At 42.8% G+C, this 14,220-nt stretch overlaps 1 protein-coding gene across 1 annotated transcript in view; it reads right to left on the bottom strand.

Annotated features, from left to right (window-relative positions):
- Positions 1-6,296: 6,296 nt before the first annotated feature.
- The window catches only part of LOC133999257 (myosin-11-like), a 28,288-nt gene continuing 20,364 nt past the window's right edge, over positions 6,297-14,220 (bottom strand). The window contains 8 exon segments of the mRNA XM_062438446.1: positions 6,297-6,522; positions 7,720-7,892; positions 8,800-8,908; positions 10,182-10,390; positions 11,361-11,484; positions 12,494-12,582; positions 13,450-13,511; positions 13,514-13,596. Of these exon segments, the coding sequence (XP_062294430.1) occupies positions 6,297-6,522; positions 7,720-7,892; positions 8,800-8,908; positions 10,182-10,390; positions 11,361-11,484; positions 12,494-12,582; positions 13,450-13,511; positions 13,514-13,596 (1,075 nt within the window).

Here is a 14,220-nt window from a genome sequence, read left to right as displayed (position 1 = left end):
TCTACTGTTTGCAGAGTTGTACACCGGTGTGGCTTTTACCTCGTGTCATCGGTTGGACACATCTGTAAAGTTTCCTTCCCGAATCCAGGAGCATAGAAACCCGCCACAGATATGACGATCAACATGTAATTAGTATCTGATCCAGACTGGAATCACAAACGTTGTTGCTAAGTGGATTAGGAGCAACCATCATTCTTTGGTTCTGGATCAGGAGGTAGAATGGATCGTCCACTGATCGAAACATCTGCGGTTTGATTCCCAGCCACTCCAGTCTGCATACTGAACTGTCCTTGGGCAAGAAACTGAATGGTCAATGTGACTTGTAGTTTAAAAAGCAGCTTTTGAGTGGTCGGAAGACTAGAAAGGCGTTTCATTTCATAATCGACGGTTTATTTCACAGCAAGATTTCTCTCATTGACCTTGTCAGTTACTTCTTGCCACATTTTCTGCTTGTGTGTATTTGCTGTGGCTTGGTTAAAGAGTTAGGGGATTAGAGGCACTGTTAAAGGGAGCAGAACCCATGATAAGGCTTCTGGGGTTAATAGAGTACATCCCCAGTGAAGAGTGGGTGGCTGTAAAGGAGCTCCTCCAAGGCCAGTTCTACCTGGTTGGACTCCCAGGAGGCAGCATACCATAGCAAAGCACTTACTGAGGACAGTGGAGAGGTGGTCCATTGTTTTCCTCAGTGTTTGGACCAGGCCCCCTTCTGGCTTCTCCAGGAATGACAGGACCACTGGCTTTGTTTCAGGAGTTGATCGAGTGCCTCATTGTCAAAAGATGGCGAGTGTAAGTGGGACTGTATCTTTTTGGCCAATCTTGGCAAGCGTGAAGATTATTTACAGATCACCGTATGTTTGCCGTTGTGTCCGAAGACGTTTGTTTTCGCAGTGTTGGACAAACACTGCTTTTGAAGGGTGGGCCTCTGCAGGTCTTCAGCATCCACCATGCACAGCTGTATCCTGAACTATCTAATCACTTCATGTAATGACTGGCTGCCGTCTCCTCAGACTTGTAAAGGGTTAAGAGATTCGAGTGTGGCTTGGTGTTGTCACAGTCATCACGTACCCACCGTAGGCTATGAATGACATAAACAAAGCTATGATTGAAGTCGGTTGAGCCATCACCACTGAAATAGAGAGGTTTAGGTGTTTTTTTAAATTTTGTGGTATTGAGGAACCACCATGTGACAGAAACTATGGCAAAAAGAAGTAATGAAAATGTCTTGTTACAGCCTGAGGACTGATCAATTCGATAACCATGCCATCCATGTAATAGGTGTACTGCACCGTCCTTTGGGAACCCAAAGGAGCAGGATCACATCATCACATTTCCACAGATTCAAATGAATTAACAGCAGCCAACAGAGTGTTGTCTGTATTTTCATTTGTGGCCTGGAAGCCTTTTGGCAACCAGGCACAAGGGCAGCTGCTTCAGAATAGAGGCGAAGGTATTTTATATTGTGTGTTTGGTTGTTTTTATTTTTGTCTTACCCAACAGGGAATAAGGGAACCGTTGTATTGTGGGTACAGTGTGTAAGTGAAGATGTCTGTTTGAGAGGCAAGTTGAAAATGATATGTATTCACTGTATCACAAAATAGTCACTATCAAGGTTGGGATCAATGTGGTGGACAAAGCTGCATCTGGGCGTCAGCTTTTATACTCTCCTGTGTCTTTTTTGGCTCCTCCCAAACTGCACATCTTCCCTGTAGGACTTTTATAACTCCTGAAAAGTTGACGATACCGACTTGAAATCAACTTCTAGTGGGAGGTTTTTCTTCCTACCGTTCCTGAGAAATTTACAAAAATGTATTAACTATGTAAAATGACTGAAAACGTGATGACTGATATAACTCTTTGGAGCTGTTTCTAAACAAACTAGTGTGACAAAACTCTTCATAATGAAGGAACGATGTCTCCAATTGCAGCGGTGTTGCATGTCGGGCTTTGGATACACACATATTACTTAGATCAGTTCATTGTTGGTTTGGCTCCAGATGTGACTAAGAAGAAAAACATAGAAAATCACCAGCTAATTTTTAGAGTGCTGCTCGTACTTGTAGTCTTGTTCCATTATTGCACCGTCAGTTTAGCCGACAAGTAGACGAGGCACTTTCAGACTGTGGAGGCGTTTCTTTAAACCAGATGAACCTCTCTGCAGAGCTCCACTTCTGTCTTTGCAGGAGTGAAATTGGAAAAACTCCTTGTGTTAACGAGGAGATATGAATACTTCAGTGAAGGCTACTTGTGTTTTATGTTAAAAAGAGAAAAGTATGTAATGTAGGTTGACTTGTAGTGTTTTGAATACTGTACCTCCACTTAAAGGGTCACTGACGTAGGTTTAATATGTAGGTTGCGGTAGTAGCTGCTAATGGTTGGGTTTAACCCTTACATACTGTTCATATACTGACATAATTAGTATCTACACATTGTTTGATTAATCTTATGGGAAAGAAAGACATTTAAAATCACTATTTAATGGTCCAGGAGAACATTTGAACATGTTTGAATGCTGATTTTTGAATGTTTTGTGATAAACACAGGTTAAATTTGCACATTTGCATATATACAAATGTGCATCAGCTGCATAGAAATAAAAAAAAAAAGCATTTTATTTCACGTTAGGAAAATTCTGGTTAAAAGAAATGTGTATATGGTGTTTTTACTGCTCTCAAATGTAAAAATGGGTTCAATTTGACTCTGAACAGCATGTAAGGGTTAAATCAGCAGCAGCAGACTTTACAGTAAAGGTCAAAGGTCAGTGTGAAGAAGCAGAAATGGTTTTGTTTGTTGTTTTTTTGTTGTTGTTCTTTTTTAACTTATGTGACTCTATAAAAGTACTTGCATGCTCACATACTAAGTGCCAAGACCTGCTGCTTATGATGTTTCTGAAAAAGCAATAAAACTTGAAATGTAAAAAAAACCCAACTGATTGAGTGTGATGTAGTGTCGTTCAAGTGACAAGGAAGCTGGTAGGCAGGCAGACTCAGGCTGTCGTTTGAATGAGTAAAAACTGATTTATTCAGTCCGGCGTAACAACAAAAAGAATGTGTGTCCAAAAATGAAAAGAATACAGACACTTAAAATGAACTGGCTTAACTCAAGATACTCAACTAAGCCATGAACAAGTGCACACAGCTACACCCGCATCCTCTGAGCTTCTCTAAACCTACATCTCTCCCCTTAAATAGGCCCTCCTCTCAATTAGGCAGAACCATTACTACAGGGGTGTTTCCTCCCTCTTACCAATTGGCACTTAACCCTAACCCAGCCATCATTCCTAACATTTCCATAAGTCAAAACAAGAATAAATCAAAGACATGAAATCGGCCCTTTAACCGAGTTAAATAAATCCCCCATGCTTAGTCCAACCCACTGACATCACCAGTGTATCAATACAGGAAGTAGTTGGGCGGTTCTTCCTTTTGTTTGGTAAGCACATGGTGGGCATGGTAAGAAACTAAACCCAATAAAGATGAACCTTAATACATGTCTGTTTTACTTTGACCAAAAGTTTGCTGAATGTAAAATTGTAATAAAATATAATGCAAAACAAACAAGGAATAGTCAAATTAATAAGTTAGCTGGTGTTGATGGTGAAAGAAAAAGTCACATTGATTTAAATTATTTTTGAAAGAAAATAAACAAGACGCATTTGTTCGGGTTTGGGAAAGGTTTAATAGCACTTCATTGGTTCACAAAGCAGAAAGTCATTACAAGTCAGCGATATGTTTGTACGTGTTGTGTGTCAACGATGAATATACAACAGTAAGGTTACAAATATAGTTTTACATTCAGTTTCCAAATAAAACACATCTCTATCTAATCATTTAATCTACCTGGAATATAAATAAATATAAATATGTCGAAATGATCGGTGATGTTTTTCCACAAACACTGAAAAAAATAACCACGTTGAATTTTTATCGTAATTTAAGGAGTTCAAATCTGTAACATCCATATTTCTTTTAATTTAAATAATGGAGGTTTGTTTCCCCCCCAAATAAATAATCTGGAATCAGTCTATAAATATAAAAAATATATATTAGTGTAGTAATGTGTTGGTACTTCTGTTGGACTCAATCAGCTGATCGTGATCTTGTACATTAATTTGAATTTACGAGTTATTATAGGTGTTAAAATGGTTCATTTAAAAAGGCATAAAAACCACTTGATTGCCCCGTTTATGGTGAAAATATCTGTTAAAATGCCTCTTTTTAATGTGACAGTAAAGGATAATTGGTCAACGAGAGGTCCGGTGTTATGTCAAATTCTGTTCCCCCAACACATAATGTCTCCTTCCTGTTAAAATTGTGTTTACAAACTACTGATGCTGGTGGTTTCGTAGCAGGTTTGGATGCAAACTCGCTAATATAAGTGCTCTTCTTGAACTGTTATTTATGTGAATGTATTTATTTTATATATATATATGAGAGGTGGAGATAAAACCACAGGAGAGTAATATATTAAAATCACATAGTGGAAGATACAAAAAAACAACAACAAATGAAACAGATTAAAAGTTTGGTTCTTTAACATTTTGGTTAGATTTTTTTTAACCCTCCTGTTGTCCTCGAGTCAAGGAAGGAAGGAAAGGAGGAAGAAGGAAGGAAAGGAAGAAGGAAGGGACGAAGGAAAGGAATGAAGGATGGAGGAAATAAGGAAGGAATGTAGGAGGGAGGAAAGAAGGAAGGAGGGAGGGAGGGAGAAAGGAAAAGAGGAAGGGAGGAAAGAAGGACAGAGGAAAGAAGGAAGGGAGGAAGGTAGGGGTGAGGAAATAAAGAGAGAATGAGGGAGGGAGGAAGGACAGACGGAAGGGAGGAAGGAAAGTAGGAACAGTCCAAACAGACGGGGTCAATTTGACCCGGGAGGACGACACAAAGGTTAAATGTATTTTTGGATTGAAGCTGCCAATATTTCTTTCCAACAATCCAATCCAATAGAAAAACAATTAAAATATCCCCCGAAACTTTGGATAATTTAGATTTAAAATGGAAAGTAAACTGTTAATTATTTTCTTGTTTACTTTTTATAAAGTTGTGTTCAAAAGCCCAGATTACATATTCAAATTGTTTTAATCTGAACATTCAGTTTAACCCTCCTGTTGTTCTCGAGTCAAGGATGGAAGGGAGGAAGGAAGGAAGGAAAGAAGGAAGGAAGGAATGAAGGAAGGAAGGAGGGAGGGAGGATAGAAGGGAGGGAGGAAAGGAAGGAAGGGAGGAAGGAAGGAAGGAAGGAAGGAAGGACAGAGGGAGGGAGAAAGGAAAAGAGGAAGGATGGAAAGAAGGAAGGGAGGGAGGAAAGAAGGAAGGGAGGGAGGAAAGAAGGAGGGATGAAGAAAGGAAAAGAGGAAGGGAGGAAAGAAGGAGCAGTTAAAACAGATGGGGTCAATTTGACCTGGGAGGACAACATGAAGGTTAAAAGTTGTTAATAGCATCAAATTCCCACATTTGAGAATTTGAGCTTTGAAAACAACTGAAATGATGAATCAATTATTTAGTCAATTGATTTTACGCACTTTGTACGTTTTAAAATTAAGGAAAAAATTAAAACATGGTAGAAATTGTATAAAAATTTAGTCTCATTTTGACATCAAATAGGTTTGTATTTTTTATATTAGGAGTGTCAGGGCTTTAAACTGTAATTTAGTTTTCTATTGTATTGTTTTGTTGGGGAATATTTACTTTTTGGGGTTTTTTTCCCTCACTTTTTTTTCTTTTTTAACCCTCCTGTTGTCTTCGAGTCAAGGAAGGAGGGAAGGAAGGAAAGGAAGGGAGGAAAGGAAAGAAGGGAGGAAGGAAGAAAAGAAGCAAGGGAGGAAGGTAGTGGGGAGGAAACAAAGAGAGAAGGAGGGAGGGAGGAAAGAAGGAAGGAAGGGAGGAAGGAAAGAAAGAGAAGGAGGGAGGGAGGAAGGAAGGAATGAAAGGAAGGAAGGAAAGAAAGAGAGAAGCAGGGAGGAAGGAAGGAAGGAAGGAAAAAAGAGAAGCAGGGAGGGAGGGAGGAAGGACAGACGGAAGGAAGGAAGGAATGAAGGAAGGAAGGAAGGAAGTAAAGAAGGAAGGAACAGTCAAAACAGACGGGGTCAATTTGACCCGGGAGGACGACACAAAGGTTAAAATAGTTTATGTAATAACTCGGAGGCCAAAATGAATTTTAATTTCAGCTGTGTTGTTAAAATATCTGTCGTATATAAATTCCTCTTTTTTTCAGAAACATTGAGATTAACGTAATGACATGACTTTTAAATTTAAACAGAAATGCTACTCAGGTGAACTCTTTCATTTTGAGCGTTGGTCCCTCTACTCGTCGGGGGAGCAGGTGTAGACTTCTCCGCGTGGCTCCGCAGGGGAGTCGCAGGTTGGTGGAGACGGGGAGCGAGGCTCTTCCTCCTGGAGCTCCACTGAGTTCTCTCTGATGGCGCTCCTCCGGCTGATGCTTCCTCCTCCTCCTCCTCCGAGCCCCAAACTCCTGATGCTGCCGCTGCTCCTCGGACTGGGACTGCTGAAACCCGCCTCCCCGCCACGCCTGGGAATGCCCGACACAATCAGGAGGAAGAGAAAAAGAGGAGGAAGAGGGAAGATCAGAAGGAGACGAAGGACAGAGGAAGGATTGAGAGCAGCAGGGACTTTTTGGTGGTTTATCACAAAGCAAGATTTAATAATTAGATCTAAAAATCTGGAAGCGGGGGGGTTTAAACTTTAGACGGGATCAGGATAGGCGATGAGGAAGAAGGGAGAATATTCCCGGGAAAAGCCGTAAGGGACAGTTTGCAGATCAGAAGTTTCTGAGGTTTGAAGCAAAGAGCAGCCGGACACGAAAGGAAGGAAAGGATTCATCAGAGGTTACAAAGATTCAGGGACGAGTTTCATTTTTTATCACTGAAACTTCTGAAGGACAAAATGAATGATTCAATATAACACAGGGGGGTCAAACATGAGGCCCGTGGGCCAGAACTGGCCCGCCGAGGGGTTCGATCAGGCCATCTTTCCTTTCTTCCTTCCCTCCCTCCTTCCTTCCTTCCTTCCTTCCTTCCCTCTTTTCTTCCTCCTTTCTTCCATCTTTTCTTCCTTCCATCCTTCCCTCTTTTCTTCCTTCCTTGCTTCCATCTTTCTTTCCTGTCTTCTTTTCGTTCGTTCGTTCGTTCCTTCCTTCCCTCTTTTCTTCCTCCCTTTCTTCCATCTTTCCTTCCTCCCTTTCTTCCTTCTGTCCTTCCATCTTTCCTTCCTTCCTTTCAACCTTCCTTCCCTGTTTTCTTCACTCCTTCCTTTCATCTTTCCTTCCTCCCTTTCTTCCATCTTTTCTTCCTTCTTTCCTCCCTCCTTCCTTCTTTCTTTCTATTCGTTCCTTCCTTCCTTTCAACCTTCCTTCCCACTTTCCATTTTTCCTTCCTTCCATCCTTCATTCCTTTTTTTCTTCCTTCCTTCCATCTTTCTTTCCTCCCTTCCTTCCTTCTATCTTTCCTTCCTTCCATCTTTCCTTCCTTCCTTCCCTTTTTCTTCCCTACTTCCTTCCTTCCTTTCTTTCTCTTTTTAATGATTAAACTATTTTTTTTATTTTGTATTTGAATATTAAATTCATAGTTGTTAACTAGAAATAAGAAGATGTTGGTATGTTAAACTAGATTACACAGTTTATCAGAACATATTGTAATTAAATAGTTGATTTGATTTATAACTCTGATGATTTTAAACCTTCAGTCTGTCAGCGTTCAGCCGGGTTTACCTCAGTTTGCTCCTGAGTGAAGACACTTCTCTGTTGAGAGCTTCGTTGCCCTCGCTCGACTCGTCCAGCTCTCTCTGCAGTTTCCTGCGGCCGGCCGCCATGCGCTGCGCCTCCTCCTCCGCCTCCTCCAGCTGAAGCTTCAGCTGCTTCACCCGCAGGCTGCTCTTCTCCGCCTGCACAGATGAAAGGACAGAGATGATGTGATGTTACACATGCAGACTTTAGTAAATCAGACCCATAGATTATTAATAAAGAGGTTCATTTAAAAGATTTTCTAAAAAGTTGCTCATTTTTTAACCCTCCTGTCGTCTTCCCGGGTCAAATTGACCCTGTCTGTTTTGACTGTTCCTTCTTTCCTTCCTTCCATCTGTCCTCCCTCCCTCCTCCTCCTCTCTTTCCTCCCTTCCTCCATCCCCCTTTCTCCCTCCCTCTTTCCTTCTTTCCTCCTTCCTTCCTTCCTTTCTCCCTCCCTCCCTCCCTCCCTCCTTCCTTCCCTCCTTTTCTTCCTTCCTTCCTTCCTTCCCTCCTTTCCTTCCTTCTGCCTCCCTTCCTCTCTTCCTTCCTTCTGTGCTTCCTTCCAACCTCCCTCCTTCTTTCCTTCCCTCCTTCCTTTTTTCCTCCCTCCCTACTTCTCTCTTTCTTTCCTCCCTTCCTTCCTTCCTTCCTCCATCCCCCTTTCTTCCTTCCTTTCTCCCTCCCTCCTTCTTTCCTTCCTTCCTTTTTTCCTCCCTCCCTCCTTCTCTCTTTCTTTCCACCCTTCCTTCTTTCCTTCCTTCCTTCCTCCCTCCCTCCCTCCTTCCTTCTTTCCTCCCTCACTTCCTTCTTTCCTTTCCTCCCTCCCTTCCTTCCCTCCATCCTTCCTCCCTCCTTTCCTTCATTCTTCCTTCCTCCCTTCCCCCTTCCTTCCTCCTTTCCTTCCTTCCTTTCTTCCTCCTTTCCTTCCTCCCTTCCTTCCGTGACTCGAGGACAACAGCAGGGTTAATGATTATTCAATTATCAAAATAGTTGAAGTTTAATCCTCTTGTCAGTCGACTAATCAATAACTGATCGATTACTGTGATTACTCGACATCATGATCACCTGGTCTTTGTACTGCTGCGCCTGCTTCCTCTCATCCTCCATCTGGACGGTGAAATCCTTCAGTTTCTTCTCTTTCTGACGCAGGTTCTTGCCGTTGGCTTGACGCTCTCTGCAGAACAGAAATCATGGCAACATTTTATTCTCTGGTTTACTTTACAATTGTGACATTTGTGCATTTTACATATATTTATTTTATTATTTTTAATTTTTTAAAATGTGTGTTTATATTTCTCTTCTCTTATTCTTATTTTTCACATTAAATGGATTTTTTAAAAATCTGTATTTTATTGAGTGTATTTATTTATTTATTTTAATATATATATACATACTTTATTAATTGTCATCATTTCATTTTATGCATCTTACGCATATAGTATAAGCTACATAGTGATGAAAACATTTTTTGGTGATGATTAGACATAATAACAGTTAATTAATATAGAAATGAATTAAAGAAAATCAATAATTTTTACAGTGCAGATTTAAATTGTTACAGTATATTGTCATTTTAAACTCAGAAGAAGAGAAAAAAAGGGAAGATGGAGTGTATTTAGATGTAAAATGTAGCGCTATAATATGTGTTAATGTCTAATTTTATATGTCAAACAGATGCTTTTTTAACCCTCCTGTTGTCCTCGAGTCAAGGAAGGAAGGGAGGAAGAAAGAAGGAAAGGAGGGAGGAAGGAAGGAAAGAAGGACAGAGGAAAGAAAGAAGGGAGGAAGGTTGGGGGAGGAAAGAAAGAGAAGGAGGGGGGGAGGAAGGAAGGAAGGAAGGAAAGAAGGAGGGAGGGAGGAAAGAAGGACAGAAGAAAGAAAGAAGGGAGGAAGGTAGGGGGAGGAAAGAAAGAGAAGGAGAGGGGGAGGAAGGAGGGAAGGAAAGAAGGAGGGAGGGAGGAGAGAAGGACAGGAAAGAAAGAAGAGAGGAAGGTAGGGGGAGGAAAGAAAGAAGGAGGGAGGGAGGAAGGTAGAAAGGAAGAAAGGGAGGGAAGGAAATAAGGTGGGAGGGAGGAAAGGAAGGACAGAAGGAAGGAAGAAAGAAAGGGGGATGGCAGAAGGAAAGAAGGACGGGAGGAAAGAGAGAGGAAGGAAAGAAAGAGAAGGAGGGAGGGAGGAAGGAAGGACAGAAGGAAGGAAGAAAGGGGATGGCAGGAGGAAAGAAGGAAGGAAGGAAAGAAAGAGAGAAGGAGGGAGGGAGGAAGGACAGATGGAAGGAAGGAAAGAAGGAACAGTCAAAACAGACAGGGTCAATTTGACCCGGGAGGACAACACGAAGGTTAAAATACTAACCAACAGTATCGAGCTGTAAAACAACATCTACTCCCCTGTGTTTTGCTCTACTTTTCACTCGTGATATTGACCCGAACTCCATTTCCCATCATTACCTGCTCTCGATCTCCAGCTGCTCCTCCGCCTCTCTCAGTTTGGCCTCCAGGCCGGCGATGGCGGACTTGAGCTTGGTGCGGCCCTGGCCCTCCGCCTCCTGCAGTTTGGCCTTCAGCTCTCGATTCTGTCTCTCCAGCTGCTGCCTGGATCCCTCCCGGCTCTGAGAGGAGAATTTCTCTGTGGACAGGTCCGAACTCAGCTGCTCCACCTGCAGAGGAGGAAGGGAACAGTCAGTAGATGACGGTCAAATAAAAAAATACATGAGCTCCAGTTATTATCTCTGTTAACTGCTAGATTATCTCATTATGTGCCAAATATGTATCCAAAAAATATCATTTATATATCAAATCACAGTTTTCATGAGCTTAATAATTCAATCTTAACCCTCCTGTTGTCTTCGAGTCTAGGAAGGAAGGAGGGGAGGAAGGAAGGCAGGAAAGGAAAGAAAGAAGGACGGAGGAAATAAGGAAGGAAGGTAGGAGGGAGGGAGGGAGAGAGAAAGGAAAAGAGGAAGGGACGAAGGAAGGAAAGAAGGTAGGGGGGAGGAAAGAAAGAGAGAAGGAGGGAGGGAGGAAAGAAGGAAGGGAGGAAGGAAAGGGAAGGAGGGAGGGAGGGAGGGAGGGAGGAAGGACAGAAGGAAGGAAGAAAGGGGATGGAGGAAATGAAAGACGGAAGGAGGAAAGAGAGAGAAAGGAAAGAAAGAGAAGGAGGGAGAGAGGAAGGAAGGGAGGAAAGAGGAGGAGAAAGGAAAAGAGGAAGGGAGGAAAGAAGGAAGGAAGGTAGGAAGGAAAGGAGGAAGGGAGGAAGGTAGGAAAGAAAGTAGGAAGGTAGGGGGGAGGAAAGAAAGAGAAGGAGAGAGGGAGGATAGGACGGAAGGAAGGAGGGAATGAAAGAAGGAGGGAGGGAGGAAGGAAGGACAGAAGGAAGGAAGAAAGGGGGATGGAGGGTGGAAAGAAAGAGAGAAGGAGGGATGGAGGAAGGAAGGACAGAAGGAAGGGAGGAAGGAAAGGAGGGAGGAAGGAAGGAAGGTAGGAGGGAGAAAGGAAAAGATGAAGGGAGGAAAGAAGGAACATCAAAACAGACTCGTGAGGACGACACAAAGGTTAAATATAGATAAAATTAAAAGTGATTCGTCCACTTTGACCCGGCTCTGGTTCCCCGTCGGACCCTGAACCCACCAGCTGCTGGCTCTTCCTCAGACGGTCGTTGAGGCTCTCCACGTTGGCCTGCTCCTCCTCCAGCTCCTCCTCCAGCTGGCTGATCTTAGAGTCCAGCCGACGCTTCTCATCAGACATCAGGGTCCTGGGGGGTTAGGGTTAGGGTTAGGGTTGGGGGGGGGGGGGGGGGGAGAGAGAGATAAAGAGAGAGAGGGGAGGGAGAGAGAGGGAGGGAGGGAGAGAGAGATAGAGGGAGAGAGTGAGAGAGAGGGAGGGAGGGAGAGGAGAGATAAACAAGTGGCTTTTTAGCCTTCATGTCGTCCTCCCAGGTCAAATTGACCCCGTCTGTTTTGACTGTTCCTTCTTTCCTACCTTCCTTCCTTCCTTTCCTCCCATTCTTCCTTCTTTCCTCCCTCCTTCTCTCTTTCTTTCTTTCCTCCCTCCCTTCCTTCTTTCCTCTATCCTTCCTCCCTTCCTTTCTCCCTCCCTTCCTCCTTCCTTCTTTCCTCCGTCCTTCCTTCCTCCCTTCCTTCCTTCGTCCCTCCTTTCTTTCCTTCCTTCCTTCCTTCCTTCGTCCCTCCTTTCCTTCCTTTCCTCCCTCCCTCCTTTCCTCCCTCCCTCCTTCTCTCTTTCTTTCTTTCCTCCTTCCTTCTTTCCTCTATCCTTCTTTCCTTCCTTCCTCCCTTCCTTTCTCCCTCCCTTCCTCCTTCCTTCTTTCCTCCGTCCTTCCTTCCTTCCTTCCTTCCTTCCTCCCTTCCTTATTTCCTTCCTCCCTCCTTTCTTTCTTTCCTTCCTTCCTTCCTTCCTTCCATCCTTCCTTCCTTCCTTCCTTGTCCTCCTTTCCTTCCTTCCTCCCTCCCTCCTTTCCTTCCTTTCTCCCTCCCTCTTTCCTTCCTTCCCTCCTTTTCTTCCTTCCTTCCTTCTTCCTCCCTCCCTCCTTTCCTTCCTTCTTCCTCCCTCCTTTCCTTCCTTCCTTCCTCTCTCCTTTCCTTCCTTCCTTCCTCCCTCCCTTCCTCCTTCCTTCTTTCCTCCGTCCTTCCTCCCTTCCTTCCTCCCTCCTTTCCTCCCTCCTTCCTTCTTCCTCCCTTCCTTCCTTCCTTGACTCAGAACAACAGGAGGGTTAATGAAGGAATGATTATTGAAAGATGTTTCACCTTCCGGAGGAGTTACTGGCCATTTCTTCGGACAGCTCGTCTCTCTCCGCCTCCGCCTGCTTACGAGCTCTCTCGGCTGCTGCCAACATCTGGACAGACGCACAGAAGAGAAGACGGACAGAGAGAAAAAGGAAAGAAACGACAAATGAACAGGAAGTCGCTAGTACGGAAGCCCTGAAAGACAAATAAGAGATCCAATTTTTATGTCCGTTTTTAAATTATATTCTTGTTTATGAGTCAAGAACAAGTGAAAAAAAAGGTTTGCCGGAATTTTTTTTTTTTAATTTTAGGTGAAAAATGTTTTGCCTCTTAGGGCTTCCGTAAAATTGAGTCAGTGTAAAAAAATATTGCCAGGATAATGTTTTGTTTTATAACTTTTTGTTTGTCTGTTTTAGGTTTTTTTGTGTGAAAACACATAGGGAAAGAGTTTTGCTGGATAATTTTAGGGTTTTTTCTCCCTCATTCTGTGAAAATACATGAAAAAAATATTCTTAGTTGCCTTTTAATGGCTTCCGTAAGATTCAGTCGGTGTACAAAAATTAAATAATATTGCCAGGATATATTTTTAGTTTTTAGTTTTTAAGGTTTGTTATACTTTGTTTTTTTTTGTGTGAAAACAGGTGAAAAAAATGTATTTTTTTCCACCTCCAGAGATTTAGAATATCTCATTTAGAAATAATCTCACTTGTCTTTCAGGGCTTCTGTTCATTAGAGCAAAGTGTGAACAACAATCATTGAGGATCCGGCTGTTTAGGACTTAAAAAAAAAATAAAATAAAACTATATGTGAGGTGTTATTAAAGATTTATGTTTGCTAAAATCTGATTAAAATAATAGTTTGCGATTTCTAAAGTGAGATATTTCAAAATCACCATATTTGACTATAATTAAACCCTGAGAAGCTGCAGCAGCATTGATGATCCATACTGATGCTTTCAGCCGATCAGCTGATCTCACCTCATGCAGCTGGACGACGTCGGCCTCCATCGCCTTGGCTCTGCGCTCAGACTCCTGGCTGAGGTCAGCACCTCCTTCTGGGCTGCACGTGACTCCTCCAGGTCCCTCTGCACCTCCTTCACCTGGCTCTGTGTGGACAGCGTGGTACTAATGTTTTCAGGTGTTGATTTTCAAACACTGAGATAATTAAATAACAATAACACGACAGTAACACACGGTATTCCCCTCATCTCGTCATTTGAAAGATGAAAATTATCCATTATTTTTGGGGCATTTTAACCCTCCTGTTGTCCTCGAGTCAAGAAAGGAAGGAAAGATAAAAGGATGGAATGAAGGAAGGAAAGATGGAAAGAAGGAAGGAAGGAAGGAGGGAAGGAAGGAAGGAAGGAAGGAAGGAAAGGAAGAAAAGGAGGGAGGAAGGAAAGAAAGGAAGAAGGAAAAATGGAAGGAAAGAAAGATGGAAGGAAGGGAGGAAGGAAAGCAAGGAAGGAAGGAAGGAAGGAATGATGGAAGGAAGGAAGGGAGGAAGGAAGCAAGGAAGGAAGGAAGGAAAAATGGAAGGATGGAAGGAAGGAAGGAAGAAAAGGAAGGAGGAATGAAGGGAGGAAAGGAGGAAGGAAAGGAAGGAAGGAAAGTAGAAAGGTAGGAGGGAGGGAGGAAAGAAGGAACGAGGGAGGGAGGGAGGGAGGGAGAAAGGAAAAGAGGAAGGGTGGAAGGAAGGAAAGAAGGACAGAGGTACTCCTTTCCTTCCTTCTTCCTCTCTTCCATCCT

Source organism: Scomber scombrus, chromosome 18 (genome assembly GCF_963691925.1).
Source record: "Scomber scombrus chromosome 18, fScoSco1.1, whole genome shotgun sequence".
NCBI lineage: Eukaryota > Metazoa > Chordata > Actinopteri > Scombriformes > Scombridae > Scomber > Scomber scombrus.
Note: the sequence above shows the minus strand (reverse complement) of the source record. Positions and strands in the feature narration are given on the sequence as shown.